Source organism: Nansenia antarctica, assembly GCF_963989245.1.
Source record: "Nansenia antarctica genome assembly, chromosome: 1".
Classification (NCBI taxonomy): domain Eukaryota; kingdom Metazoa; phylum Chordata; class Actinopteri; order Argentiniformes; family Microstomatidae; genus Nansenia; species Nansenia antarctica.
Genome location: NC_137674.1, coordinates 66,064,349 through 66,078,652, shown reverse-complemented (window position 1 = coordinate 66,078,652; position 14,304 = coordinate 66,064,349). Strand labels below are relative to the sequence as shown.

General features: G+C 41.2%; 2 protein-coding genes across 6 annotated transcripts in view; both read right to left on the bottom strand.

Moving 5' to 3' along the window:
- Nucleotides 1–5,500, bottom strand: part of LOC308167035 (choline/ethanolamine transporter flvcr2b-like) — a 33,725-nt gene extending 28,225 nt beyond the window's left edge. For all 5 annotated transcript variants that reach the window (XR_013937698.1, XR_013937699.1, XM_080541382.1 and 2 more), the window contains exon 1: nucleotides 4,620–5,500. Coding sequence is in view for 3 of the 5 variants with exons in the window: in XM_080541382.1 (XP_080397508.1) it covers nucleotides 4,620–5,201 (582 nt within the window). In the remaining 2 variants the exon portion in view is untranslated. The remainder of the gene's footprint in view (nucleotides 1–4,619) is intronic.
- Nucleotides 5,501–8,004: 2,504 nt separating this feature from the next.
- Nucleotides 8,005–14,060, bottom strand: batf (basic leucine zipper transcription factor, ATF-like; the record flags this gene model as incomplete). The annotated part of the gene is made up of 3 exons (XM_080549832.1): nucleotides 8,005–8,208; nucleotides 12,539–12,643; nucleotides 13,995–14,060. 3 exons carry the CDS (start codon nucleotides 14,058–14,060, stop codon nucleotides 8,005–8,007), a joined length of 375 nt encoding a protein of 124 aa, XP_080405958.1.
- Nucleotides 14,061–14,304: the final 244 nt, after the last annotated feature.

The following is a 14,304-nucleotide window of genomic DNA, read 5'->3' as shown; positions in this document are numbered from 1 at the left end:
TGTCTGTCAAGTGACTGTGCCAAATATGTAATAATGACAGTTTCTCACTCAGAGCAGAATGTTCCACGAGGTCAAAGAATACAACAGGTAACCCTACCAGACAAACACACTATTCAGAAAGGAGATGATGCCATAATGACCCGATCCTGACATGAAAAGTGAACATACTGTAACTGTAATAACCACGCACCCAACTGCTATTCAAAACAAGATCATTTGTATTTCCTCTTTTACGCCTGCTCTTCCCCTAGATAAATCTAAAATTACCCTTCAGTGAACAATCACCCTAAATTAACCGTGTGACACCTACTGTACACATTAAGATTGTGCTGTTATTCTGTCCTCTCTACCAAATACAGTAGAAAGGATCGAGCTGCTTTTGCTTTTCAGTTTTTCAAATGGATCACTGTAGATCACACAAGTGTGTAATCGTTGTTGTGATGGTTTAAAAAGTGACTTTTTTTGTCTCTGTCTTAGCCTTCCTAGCCTCTGACTTTAGTCTTACACAAAGGTTTCTAGGGCAAACAGCACAAGAAAGATGCAATCATAGCAACGACAAAAGTCAGTAATGCTAATCTATAACAGCCTGGTAATATTATTGGTCAGAAATGTATCCCCATGTGGGAATGGCGCCATATTTGCGTCTCTTGCAAAACCAATAGTAGGCTAAATTGAGGGAGTGACATATCTATAGTAAATACAATCTCTGATTGGCTTATGAGGCATGTATAAATCAATGGCTTTATATAATTAAGTTAAAAAATGTACTGTGTCAATCTCAGCCTCTTTAAAAGCAATTAGCAAAAGGGCATTATAACGCCAAGATACACCCACTCACACAAACACCCTCAAAACATTCACAGAAACACACAAGCCTACAAACTGTATGCACACACATAGAGGCACATAACATGTTAAAAACAAGCAGACAAACCTGGTTTCCTAGCACTCCGATGGAGCATGCAGTGGACACCTCCCACTGGCCAAACCAAAGGGAGGCCAGGCGAGAGGGAATGCCCAGGACAAACACTGTGGCCACCGAGCACATAAACTGACCAAAGAAGGTGACGGCGAATAAGTCACGGCCAGCACTGCCGATCTTTATCCATGCCCCGATGCAGTTGAAGGCCGCCCCGACCAGCACGACTTCACGGAGCCCGCGGTTGTCCAGGAGCCACAGAACAGGCAAGATGAACGGGATGTAACTGAGAAAGTAAATCATAGAGAGCCAGTCGATGGCCAGCGCGTCTACGTTATAGAAGCGCATGAAGATGTTGCTGATGATGCCGTATTGGAGCCACATGAAAGCGTTGCTTGCGGACAAACCGCTGAAGAGGAACAGCATGACCCAGCGCCGCCGGTAGAGCCGCGTCTCTGCTTGGGGAACCAGCTCAACTCTGTCCCCAGCCTCCATCAAGTCTAGATGAGAGCTTACTGAGAGATTTTTACCCAGGGGCCCTGGGGTCCACTCGACAGCATCCAGACCTGCAGCAAGAGCCTTTCTGGTCTTGGAGCTGGGCTCCAATTCTGCCTCAGGGCCCTTCAGCCCACCGTTGTTTTGAGGCATTTTTCACTTTCTTCTTGAGGTAAACGTCACTGCTTATTAGCCCCTTTCAAAGTCCTGCCTTCTCTGATCTCCTGCCTATCTTCTGCTTTCTAGGTGCTGATCCCTATTGTTGGTACAGCTCCAAATAAGACAAATATTAGTTATTAAATGAAGAAACTAAGCCTTGGAAGGTTATCCTCAGCTGAGCAGAGGCAAGATGCCAGCTGGAACTGCTGTCGCCGCTGCTGCTACGATTGAGTCTGTGAGAGGGGGCTTCTGACAATGCATTGAACCCGAAGCCTTTTTCACGCCTATTTGCTGCACCAGCTCTGAGGCGTTCCACACCTTCAGCATGGTTAAGTAATCGTTCTAGGAATACCTCCTACCAACTTGGTCCACTGACCTCTTAGCATGTTGCACAAACTGCAGGGATCTTGGCAGACCACAAAAGGCTGTGATGAGCAATAATGAAAACACTTGAATGGTGAAATCCACCATTCCTTCCGCAAGGTGGACCGTTCTGTGACCGTCAACAAGGACGCTACATTGGTTAATGTTTTAGAGTCAGTTATTGATCAGCCCTAGGTCATGCATAAGTTTACCTGCGGCCGAAAACAAGTTTACCTGCTTTTGTCCGCAACTCCTTCCGTTTTGCTGCAGCAAACGATTGGACTACTTTACAAAACACACCCGGGGGCCCCCCCACACACACATACACATACAACCCCCCTCCCCCCCTTTCTTTCTTCACATATAGCGCTAGTTGACTTTGGTTTTATTTATTTTATCTTCGCTGTCTTTGCCATTCTCATGTATTGTATGTATTGTTTTGTGTATTTCTGTATGTTTGTATTTATTCTTGCCGGGACCTCTTGGCCAGGTCATCATTGAAAATGAGAATTGGTTCTCAATTTATTTTATCTGGTTAAATAAAGATCAAATAAAATAAATATAAAATTCCTCTTCCATGCCCCAAATTAGGTGGAAGTAAAGAAGATTGGAAACATTGCATGAGGGGTTCTGCAGAAAATATAAATGTAATGTGTCTGATAGTAATACACATGTTTCTAACTCAAACTGGATGCATCTATTGCCCAGCCCATCACTGAACACTACACCAAAACAAATGGTGGGCCAGCAATTTGGCTGAAACACTCATTAAGGATTGCACCTTTAAAGCTGAATTTTACCCTGTAATCCAATGGATTTGTTGTTTTCATTATTCAATAGTAGACACATTCACAAAAATAATGGTGTTTTAAAACAACCTCTGAATCAAGATATCCCGCTGTAAATGCCCTCATCAGTCCTCATGTTCCCAAATAGCCCAATTGATTCAATTCCTACAACTCTGAACATTCTCCTCTCCCTCCCACGCGAGGTTCTTCTGTTGAGCTAGCTGCCCTCTCTGAGTCACTGGAATAGTAGAGCATGGTCAGAGTGCAAAAACTCTCATCTGATGTATTAGGAAGTAAACTTAGACCTTGCGTTCCTATAGCTATGATACAGCTGCACACTATGATGATAGTTCGAGACAGTATGCATTATGGATTGACCAGAAATGGTCAACTTGAAAATGATAATAGTTGCATATAATGTCAGCTGTTGTGAAATACTGGTATTTCAGTGCTATTCATGAATTAGCCTACTATTCATTCTGGAAAGGTAAACATGATCATACATATATAATTGACAGTAAGACATTGGCCAATGCATGTTTTAAATGTTATTTCAATAAAAATGCAATAAAAAATGCATACTAAAAAAGATCCACCTCAGCTAAACCGATGTCACATAGGCTAAAGGTGGTAAAAGGAGCATCAGTGTGAGGGGGGTTATTTATCTTCACGTATGGCTTTTACCCCAGCACCCAACCAAAACGTTTACCCCAGCACCCAACCAAAACGTTTACCCCAACACCCAACCAAAACGTTTACCCCAGCACCCAACCAAAACGTTTACTCCAGCACCCAACCAAAACGTTTACCCCAGCACCCAACCAAAAAGATGTGCATATGACAACGTTATTTTTAAATGGAACGTGTTCATCTTATGTAAATATAGCCTATTCATGAAGTTCGTTTAGCTCACAAAACTGGAAATATTGGGCAAACTGGGAACATGGTAATGTGAACCACTGTTTGCATAAATTATATTTACTGTGAAACGGTCTAGAGTCCAAAACATCAATGGGGCAAAAGCCATATTTCTGTTTTGACTTTTTTTGACTTGTCAGCAAGTCTATTTTAAAGCAAGGGAGACATTAAGAACCTCTGTCAATAAGCAACAATTCAGTTAGCCTACCTGTTGTTTTTGTTAAAGTTTACTCTCACAGCCTTTGCCACACTGAATTCCATATTGGCTGAATACATCAAATGCAGTAACTCAGCAGATGAAATAAGACCATGATATAATACTGTATTTCACATGTCTTTAAAATGTTCCTCCTTAGACAAAACAAACTAACTTCTGATTATTCTTTTACTCAAACGCCTGGGAACACACCTGGGAACACATCTGGGAAGTATGGAAAACTCATACCTTTATTTGTTAAAGTTTAATTTGTTGGTCGAAGGAGGAAAAATAGTAAATGTAATATGCAATAGTAATACAATAGTAAACGTTACATAGGCTTTTGTCTGTGATATTTTGATATTTACAGACTTACTAACCACTTTATAGATGGTAGTTTCTGGAAATCAGCCATCTAATTCAGAAAGTAAATTGGTCTCCAAGTTACAAATATTTTAAAGGAGAGGTCATACAAAATATATAAGTTAGTGGTATAATCAAACTTGAAAATAAATATATATTTAAAAGATTATGCTAATGAAAGGGGTATTCAATCAAAAGTTGACGTGTTTTGTGGCCATAAGATGCGTGTACAATCGTGTGATGAAAATAATCTTTCAACAGAATGAGCCAGTGATCAGGCTATGCGTAATTGCATAAGAAACCAAATGAATGTACTATGAATCACATGAATGTGATGTTGAATGAATACAAAAATGTATAATGCATGAGCAACTATGTTTTACAATGAATAACTTGGACTTCGTTCGACAGTAGCTACCTGATTTCCAAAGACTCCGATGGAACACGCAGTGGACACCTCCTCCGAACCAAACCACACCGATGCGATTCTTGAGGGCATCCCTAGGATAAACACCTGGCCCAAGGAGCAGGAGAACTGTCCCAGCATGGTCACCGCAAAAAGGTCCGGTCTGACGCTGGCCACCTTGATCCATGTCCCTGCGCAATTCATGGCAGTCGCCAGGAGCGCAATGACCCGAAGCCCCTTTTTATCCAAAAGCCAGGTCACAGGGAATATGAAGGGGATGTAAGTCAGCATGTATATCATAGACATCCAGTCTATAGTGAAAGACTCTACACTGTAGAACCTCATAAAAATATTGTTGATAATCCCATACTGTATCCATTGGAACGAGTTGCACAGAGAATACGAGCTGAACAGGCATACAATAAACCACCGCCGTCTGTACAGCCGAATGGGTGGGATCGAGTCGTTACCGTTCAGCCGTGTCTCTACGTGCACCGCAGGGTCATTGGACTTCATCATTTTGTGTTTTTCTAAATCCGTCATGGTTTGATTGTCGTGGATTTCGCCATCAACTAATGCTGGTTTTTCACTCATGGTGACGTTTATTCATAACAGACATAGTGAGCGTGTCCTATTCGTGACAGATCCCGTCCTAAATGAATCTATCCCAACAAACAATCCAGCTCCTACAACCCTCAAAGTTCACCAGTCAGTCAACACTATTGCCAATGACACGTTTGCGCGAATTGCGCAAATACATGTACCGGTAAGCCTTGAGAGAAAAGGAGAAGTGAGCAATCAAAGTCTAAATATACTCGAAATTAGTGCAAAACAACTTTCCAGCAGTGTTAGCCTATAAATGTTGCACTTCCTTCAGTTCCGCTGAATTTGTTGACAATAGTTCCCACTGACAACTCAACAAACGCTACTCAAACACGGTCTATGTACTATACATGCAGAGGTCAACATTTGCCTAAACATAATGTATCGATATGACACTCAAGTCAGGGTCGCGCGACCTATCAATCATCCAATACAACGCCGGTCTTTGAGTCACCACGTGATGCCCACCACTTTTACTCCATAAATGCTAAGTGGGATGCTTGGGACGTCCCGACCAGGGTTGCCAGATGGGATTGACCATTTCCAGCCTAACCATAGTCTTTAACCGCTAAATCCACCAAAAACCAGCCCAACACCTTATTGTCAGAAACCCGCTAATTACTATTGGGCAGGTGCCCATCTCCTGCCCCTAAACTGTATGTCTGTTGCCAATGATGTTTGTAAAATAAATAAATACAAACCTGCACACTTTATGTAGCTACTAGGGTGTGTGTTTTAACTTCACGCATTTTGTAACTTTCAGACATTTTGATACCGCCTAAATGCTATTTATCCAGCCCAACCGCCCTTTTCCCGGCCCAGTGTGATCAAAAGTAGCCCATTCCGCGGGAACCCGCCCCATCTGGCAACCCTGGTCCCGACTCTGACGTCACTCCATTGAAGTTGAGTTTTAAAATCGATTAAAGTAAAGGGTTATGTTTAGGTTTAGAGTTAGAGTAAGGGAAGGTATATGGATATGTATCGTTACGTTCAGTGCTAGAGTTAAGGGTTAAAGTTAGCTCGTTGAGGTTAGGATCGTCCCAAGGATCCCATTTAGCATATACTCTCTAGACACCCAACCAATCAGCTTTGACCAACGACTGTAAAACAAAAAAAGGGCGCAGGGCACCAGGGTGGAGTCAGGAGCCAGTAGGGTGGAGCCAGGGCACGAGGGTGGAGCCAGGAGTAACTTTACAATCTTCTTCGGTCTCCGCAGATTCGAGGTCAAACTGTGCAGGGGTGAAAACTAATAGAAGGGTATTAGAGGCTAATACAATCTGTGGTTATACTTTATGAATGACACATAGACAGAAATTATTCCAATTTGATTTATTATTAAATTCACATTTCATGGATTATAATGTTGTTCAGTAGCTTTACTTTAGTTGACAATCATCATGATATGCAAGTGCACATAATTAGCATCAGCTTAACACAATTATAATTCATATTACAAATGAGGTACAAAGGCTTTCCACAACAGTATGTCTAATATGCTTACAAAGATGTTCCATGGAGTACCTCTAGCCAATACCCAGTATGTTTACATGTTGATAAAGAAATTATAGTGGACTCACTGGACTGTAAACATGGCCTCCACTCAAAATTCCCCAATCTACATTTCAAAACTCTCAACGTTTTTAGTTCAACGTTTTTTTCTAAAGGTAGAGTAACAGTCTAATCAATTAAACATTTAAGAAATCGTTTCAAATAATCACAATACTTACAATGGTATTGACATTGTTGAGACATAATAGAGAAACATTTATGCAGCATACAATGCATACGTACCTTACACGTACTTATAGGTACACAGTGCCACCTAGTGACTGTATAGGCCCATAAAACAATAAAGGAAAAACCTCAATGGGGACATCCTAGATCCTTGAGATATGAACATATAATAGTTGTGGCCTAAATTCACATTTAGGACTCAACAAAAAAAGCAGCATGGTTTTGTTTTATTTGCCTCCAGTGATTCAAGCACAATGTGTCAAAGTGGCCGATTCCTCCACAATCACCACGATAATGGAATAATATATTTTTAAATAATTTATAGTACAATCAATCAGTCATATGTTTATCATTATTTCATCATACAATATTATTTTCTGCCCATTTGTGTGTCAGTATTGTTGTATAAAATGGGGACTAACTTGTCCTGAGTATTTTAAAATACATAATTACACAAGTTCCATTACACATTTTCATGATAGAAGTCATTATAAAAAAAGTCACTATTCATCAACACTTCAAAGAGTTACAAAGTAAAATCTCAAATGACAAACCCCAACCAAGTAGGCATAAGCCTATACACAAAGCATTGCAACAGTGTGTGTGTGTGTGTGTGTGTGTGTGTGTGTGTGTGTGTGTGTGTGTGTGTGTGTGTGTGTGTTTGCAACAAAAACACGAAGATAATCATAAGAAAAACGATGTAAAAAATGTAAAACTGATCAATTCCATCCTTTTCTGAAACAAAAAAAGAAGACATTCCCCCAAAATTTTGTTTTGGGCATCTTTGATCATGGTGGTTTCCCTGTAGACATGGACTACATTCCACATTCAAGGCCTTGAGTTGATACTACACATCAAGTCGTTTTACACCCAGAAGGTTTTGTCGTCTTTCAAAATTATCAAAATGCTGATTTGATGTTGAGAAATCTATACGTGATCATGTTCCGTTGAGCAACAGTCTTTACTTCACACGGTCAGTGACACTTCACACGGTCAGTGACACTTCACACTTTGCCAGGATCAGTTCACTTTTGCTCGACATCATAGCACCACTTGGTGGTCAGTGCTGGTAATGAGGAACTGCAATGTGCTGGTGAAAGCTTCCATGATGAGGGGAGTAGAGGAGGTCAGACGTTTGGGGGGGCAGCCCAGCGCATAGGGGCTCATGATTACTCAGCACAGAGGAGAGATACTTGGCCTCCTCTGTCAGTCTCTTCACCTCCTTCCTCAGGGTGGCATTCTCCTTCTCTAGATTCTCACTCTCCTGGAAAAACAGACACCAGACAGTCAGACAGACAGATACCAGACAGACGAACAGAGTCAGACAGACAGACAGACAGACAGACAGAGACAGACAGACAGACAGACGGACGGACAAGACAGTCAGAACAACCAAACCAGCACTTGAGTTGGGTCGTTACAGATTACCAGCGCCTTGAATTTTCCATTACTTTGGTACCGGCACCTCATATATAGAATATTCACCCCCAAAAAAATGAATGAAATGAAGATGAATACTGCCACCAAACTTAAATCAGTACCAGTGCCATTAGGACCAGAACCTTTTTCATTCCACTTCAAGCACTAAACCAAACTGTGACTGAAGCAACAAGCTATTGTGATCAGCATCAAATAGTCACAATTGTTAGTAACATGATATACTTCCCCAGTGCTTTATACTCTGAGAGAATGTCAGACATTGATTTCCTCAATTAGCATCTGTTGCTCTTTGGTTCTCATGTACAGTATGTAAATGTTCCACAACAGAGTAGGGGGGGCTGCATGCATGTTTTCACTGCCAGATGATCTGCGTTTTAGGTGCAAACCATGCATGTAGGCGGGTGATAGCCTTTTTGTCTGAGAGGTGTGGGAAAAACAGGGGAGAAATGTTCCACTTTGGTTGTTCTAAAGGTCATTACTGGGCCAGGGAAGATAACATTGAGCTAATAGGCCTTACTGTCAAAGAGAGCCCTGGGTAAACCCCGCCGCTCACGTCACTTAGCCTAACACAGCCCACTGCCATCCGTCCTTTACCAGAAATGACAGCCTTTCTCTCCCTTCTGCCCACGACCTACAACTAAAGCTGAGTTACATTGAAGAGATTGAGAGAGAGAGAGAAAAAAATTCTGAACGACTACTACTCAGGAAACAGGAAACGTGTCATATTGAGGGAAAATTCAGCTTCCTGTTTATCGAGCAAGGCGATGAAACCAAAACCACAGAATACGCTGAGTGCTGAAGTGGTCGCCCATATATCTCTCTGATGAGGCTTTAACATATGGACAACCCTCAAAAGACAAGGCAAATGGAATCTTTCTCACACATCATATCATGTAGACTGGATCTACCACCACCTACTTTGTGGGTTTCCTCAAAGGTCAATAACACAGAAATCCTTTCAGATCGACCATTGGAGTTCAAAAGAAATGGCTGCACAAAAAGATCAGGAGATTACTTGTTGACATATTGCAGTGGGGGGATTTCTTTTGAATTACGTCAAAGCTTAATCTTAAAGAGAGAGTGATACCTTCATGGTTTGGGCAAAAATCCAACTGTTTTGGAATGCAGAAAATATTATTGCGTTTGTCTACCATTGTTGATTACCATAGCAAGGTCATAAAGATGGAAGAAGTTAGAAGTTAAGATCACAAAACATTCCCTGTGTTGCATGAATGTCTTTATTAGATGGATTGTTTTTGACACCCATAGACCTATTGAACAATGTCCTCAGTGAATTCAACCCCAACCACTTCTACGAAGGTACGGTACTGTATTTGTAGAAGCTATATGCAGAAATAGTTACACTACAAGAGTGAAAGTTGGTGACTAAAAATCGGAAAATGACTTTGTACATAGTCAATGAACAGAAAGAGCCGTTGAAATGAAAGTGATTGGTATTTTTGCTTTAGCTACCTCCTCTCACGTGCATTATTGCTACAAAGGAAGACTGGAGCAAAGACCAGTGAAATGGGAGAAAAACAAACATTTTGATATTAACATTCAGCGCAATAATCCTTACTGCTGGATTCTGCACTGAGGGAGTGACGCCCACACTTGATAATTAATGCCCATGGCTGCTGCAAACACACACAGAAAGACGTCCAAGTGTGCAGCTCAACAGAAGCCATGACACATCGCCACATGGTCATCAGCACCCAGCACCTTGTAAATATAATACAAACTGAGGCCCATACACAGTTTTCTTGTAGCCTATGTAGTGTATACTAGGAGATGTCTAGGAAAAATATCTTTGTGATATGAAGAACTAGAAAATAATGCTTGGGCCAAGGTTCGGAGTTCAGTTTGACAAATGACTGGGTTCTCCTATGTTAATAATCTGGGCTGTCATATTTACTGGATAATCAGACTGTTACTGACTGGTGGCTATAAGTTAGAAATAAGCCTTTGGTCTGACCTGCCAAATGTTTTAAGTGGATTTATGGATCAGACAGCAGCATGTAGGATTCCTTCCAGACCTGGGTTGAAACTGTACATATACATATGTACATATACAGTTAGGTCCATATGAATTTTTCTAATTTTAGCTGTTTACCAAAACATCTTCAAGTTACAGTTATATAATGAATATGGGCTTAAAGTGCAGACTCTCAGCTTTAGGGTAAGGGTATTCACATCCAAATTGAAGGAAGGGTTTAGGAATTACAGCTCTTTAATATGTAGCTCCCTCTTTTTCAAGGGACCAAAAGTAATTGGACAATTGACTCAGAAGCTGTTTCATGGGCCAGTGTGGGCTATTCCTTCATTTTTTTTCTTTATCAATTAAGCAGGTAAACGGTCTGAGTTGTTTCCAAGTGTGGCATTTGCATTTGGAAGATGTTGCTGTATACATGCAGTCAACAGAGCTCTCAATGCAAGTGAAACAGGCCATCCTTAGGCTGCAAAAACAACCAAAAGATCCATCAGAGAGATAGCGGGAACATTAGAAGTGGACAAATTAACTGTTTGGTACATTCTGAGAAAAAAAGAACGCACTGGTGAGCTCGGCACCACAAAAAGGTCTGAACGTCCATGGAAGACAAGAGTGGTGGATGATCACAGGATCCTTTACATGGTAGAGAAAAACCCCTTCACAACATCCAGAAAAGTGAAGAACAGTCTCCAGGAGGTAGGCATATCATTATCCAAGTGTACCATAAAGGGAAGACTTCACATGAACAAATACAGAGGGTTCACCACAAGGTGCAAGCCATTCATAAGCCTCAAGAATAGAAAGGCCAGATTAGACTTTGTCAAAAAACATCTAAAAAAGCCAGCCCTGTTCTGGAACAGCATTCTTTGGACAGATAAAACTCAGATTAACCTGTACCAGAATGATGGGAAGAAAAAAGTATGGATACGGCTTGGAACGGCTCATGATCCAACGCATACCACATCATCTATAAAAAACGGTGGAGGCAGTGTGATGACATGGACATGCATGGCTTCCAATGGCACTGGGTCACTAGTGTTTATTGATGATGTGACAGAAGACAGAAGCACACGGATGAATTCTGAAGTGTTTAGGGATATTCTGTCTGCTCAGATTCAGACAGATTCAGCAAAGTTGATTGGATTGCGCTCCACAATACAGATGTACAATGACCCAAAACATACTGCGTAAGCAACCCAGGAGTTTTTTAAGGCAAAGAAGTGGAATATTCTGCAATGGCCGAGTCAATCACCTGATCTCAACCCGATTGAGCATGTATTTCACTTGCTGAAGACAAAACTGAAGGCAGAAAGACCCACGAACAAACAACAACTGAAGACAGCTGCAGTAAAGGTCTGACAAAGCATCACAAAGGAGGAAACCCAGCATTTGGTGATGTCCATGGGTTCCAGACTTCAGGCAGTCATTGCCTGCAAAGGATTCTCGACAAAGTATTACAAATTTACATTTTATTTATGATGATGTTCATTTGTCCAATTACTTTTGAGTTCCTGAAAATAGGGGACTGTGTATAAAAATGGTTGCAATTCCTAAACGTTTCATACAATATTCTTGTTCAACCCCTTGAATTAAAGCTGAAAGTCTGCACTTCAATTACATCTCGATTGTTTCATTTTAAATCCATTGTGGTGGCATACAGAGCCAAAATTATGGAAATTGTGTCACTGTCCAAATATTTACGGACCTAACTGTATATACTTACATATACTTATGGTTTTTGTTGTTGTTTTTTTTTTATATTTTCTGACAGAACACTTTGTTTAGCTTGCTCAGTTCAATGGAACCAACGGATAGAACCAATGGATCCAATAATCCTATGCAAATACAAATCTGCCTCTCTGCGGGTGCAAATAAAGTGCACCTTCAGGATGTGACGAAAAAACAAGTTTGGATTCCTGCATTGGACATGATGTTCATATATTCGCTTGCAAACACTGCACAAAATAACTATGTTCTTGATACTACCAATGATGAATATAATGACAAGTCAATAGGTGTGAAAGAGCGAAGCAAAAAGTTATATCTGGAATTGCATCATAATGCCTGGCATTGTGGACAGGACCTGTTCTCCTTTACTGGTGCAAAGCCAAGCCCAACCAGTCTTGCCCACAAAGGATGCACGCATCATGGACAATGCCCTCACCAAGTGTAGGCTGTCTGCCTTCTGAGTCTGTCTCATCCTGCTCTTCTGGGCAGCGATGCGGTTCTTTTCCCTCCTCATCACTTTCTTCACATCATCTGAGGAGCCCTGTAGGAAGAGGCAAGGGTTAAGACCCCAATGTATATCCACCCTGTCAGAGCATTCCATATGGAATATCAACCCTGTCACAGCATTCCATATGGAATATCAGGCTAATGAGCCTCGTCAACCAGTATCTTTGGATGGTCCATCCAAAATGTCACAATGCTTCTGCGTAAGTAGGGTTTCTTGAAATGCATTGACATTACTATATTTAAGATGTTATTTCTTGCAACTGATTCGAATGCATCTTGGATCTTTGTCATTGTGGGTCTAGCAAGCATTTTCCATCAAACTATTTGGGTCCATTACTGGATGGATTTCTCAGGGTTCAGATAGTAACACTGGCCCTCATCAATGAATAGGTGTAGTCTGGCAATTCAAAACTGCGGTCGAGTCGTTTAAAAATAGTTTTTTTCTTCACAGAACGGTATACTCAACATCACACCTGATGTGCAGGGCTGGGTCAGGGTGAGACTGATTCATCAGTTGATTTGCTATCTCACTCGTAGTTTCATGTTCTGGATACTACCGTTTTTTTACGGTATCGAAATAACTAAGCTTAGTTGAAATGCTCAGTCAAGCTGAGTAGGCACCAAATGATTGTACATTTCATTGTGTACTGTATGAACCTCATAAAGCACTGTTCTTAATTCTTATGATTTATGAATTTGATATGCAGGATTATATTTCCAGCCAAGCTCAGAAATAGGTGATAGGCAACAGATACTGTATAAAGCTGTTGTGCAGTCCCTGGACTGCCAAACACAATGAGCAATAGCCTGTGATGACTGATACTGTAACATTGTCCATCGAAGGATGGTGGGGCTCTTTAAGCAGACAACAAGCAGACTAGCAAAATCAAGCACAACCAAAAACATGTTATGGCTGCAAACTTCAAACATTTCCTAATTGGTGTGGTGAGCACTATCCTCCTGAGCCCAAGCTTTACCAATCGCAAAGGTCAGGACTCACCAAAACTTGTCATTCCACAATCATTGAGATGTAAACATATTATGTGAAGGTAAAGATGTAGTGGATCTCCCAGCAAGGATAGTTCTTCAGAAACGTCACAGTAACAAAGAAACCTCTCTGATGTAATAAGAACTGCAAATGGTTATTTGTGTGGAAATGGTTCTACAACTGTCACCCGTGACAAATAACCCCAAAGGAACCAACTTTTGTAAGAGTGTATGTGTGCATGTGTAAGAATGAAAAGACGTGAGGAATGATAGACAACCACTCTAACAGCTGCAGAGTAATTTCTTGTCTAAACAGAAACAAGTAATGACTGAATACTTATTCATACATATAATAATTCAGTTATAACTGTGAAAAAGGAGAAAAACGGTTATCTTACCTGCTTGTTGTCCGGCGATGGGGACTTGGTGTAACTTGAGTCATTGCTGTCAGAGCCTTGTGCCATAGCCGACCACGTCGCCCAAAACCCCTTGCCTCTCTCCACTTCTGCTTTCTGTTTGTGTGCCTGTGTGTATATGGGTTTGTGTGTGTGTGTGTGGTGTCAGAGCAAGTGTGGAGCTGAACTTGGCTAATGGCTTAGTGAGTAATGATTCTTTTTTACTCCCTCTCTTCACTCTCTCCCTCTCTCTCTCTCTCTCTCTCTCTCTCTCTCTCTCTGTCTCTGTCGCTCTCACTCTCTCTTTCACACA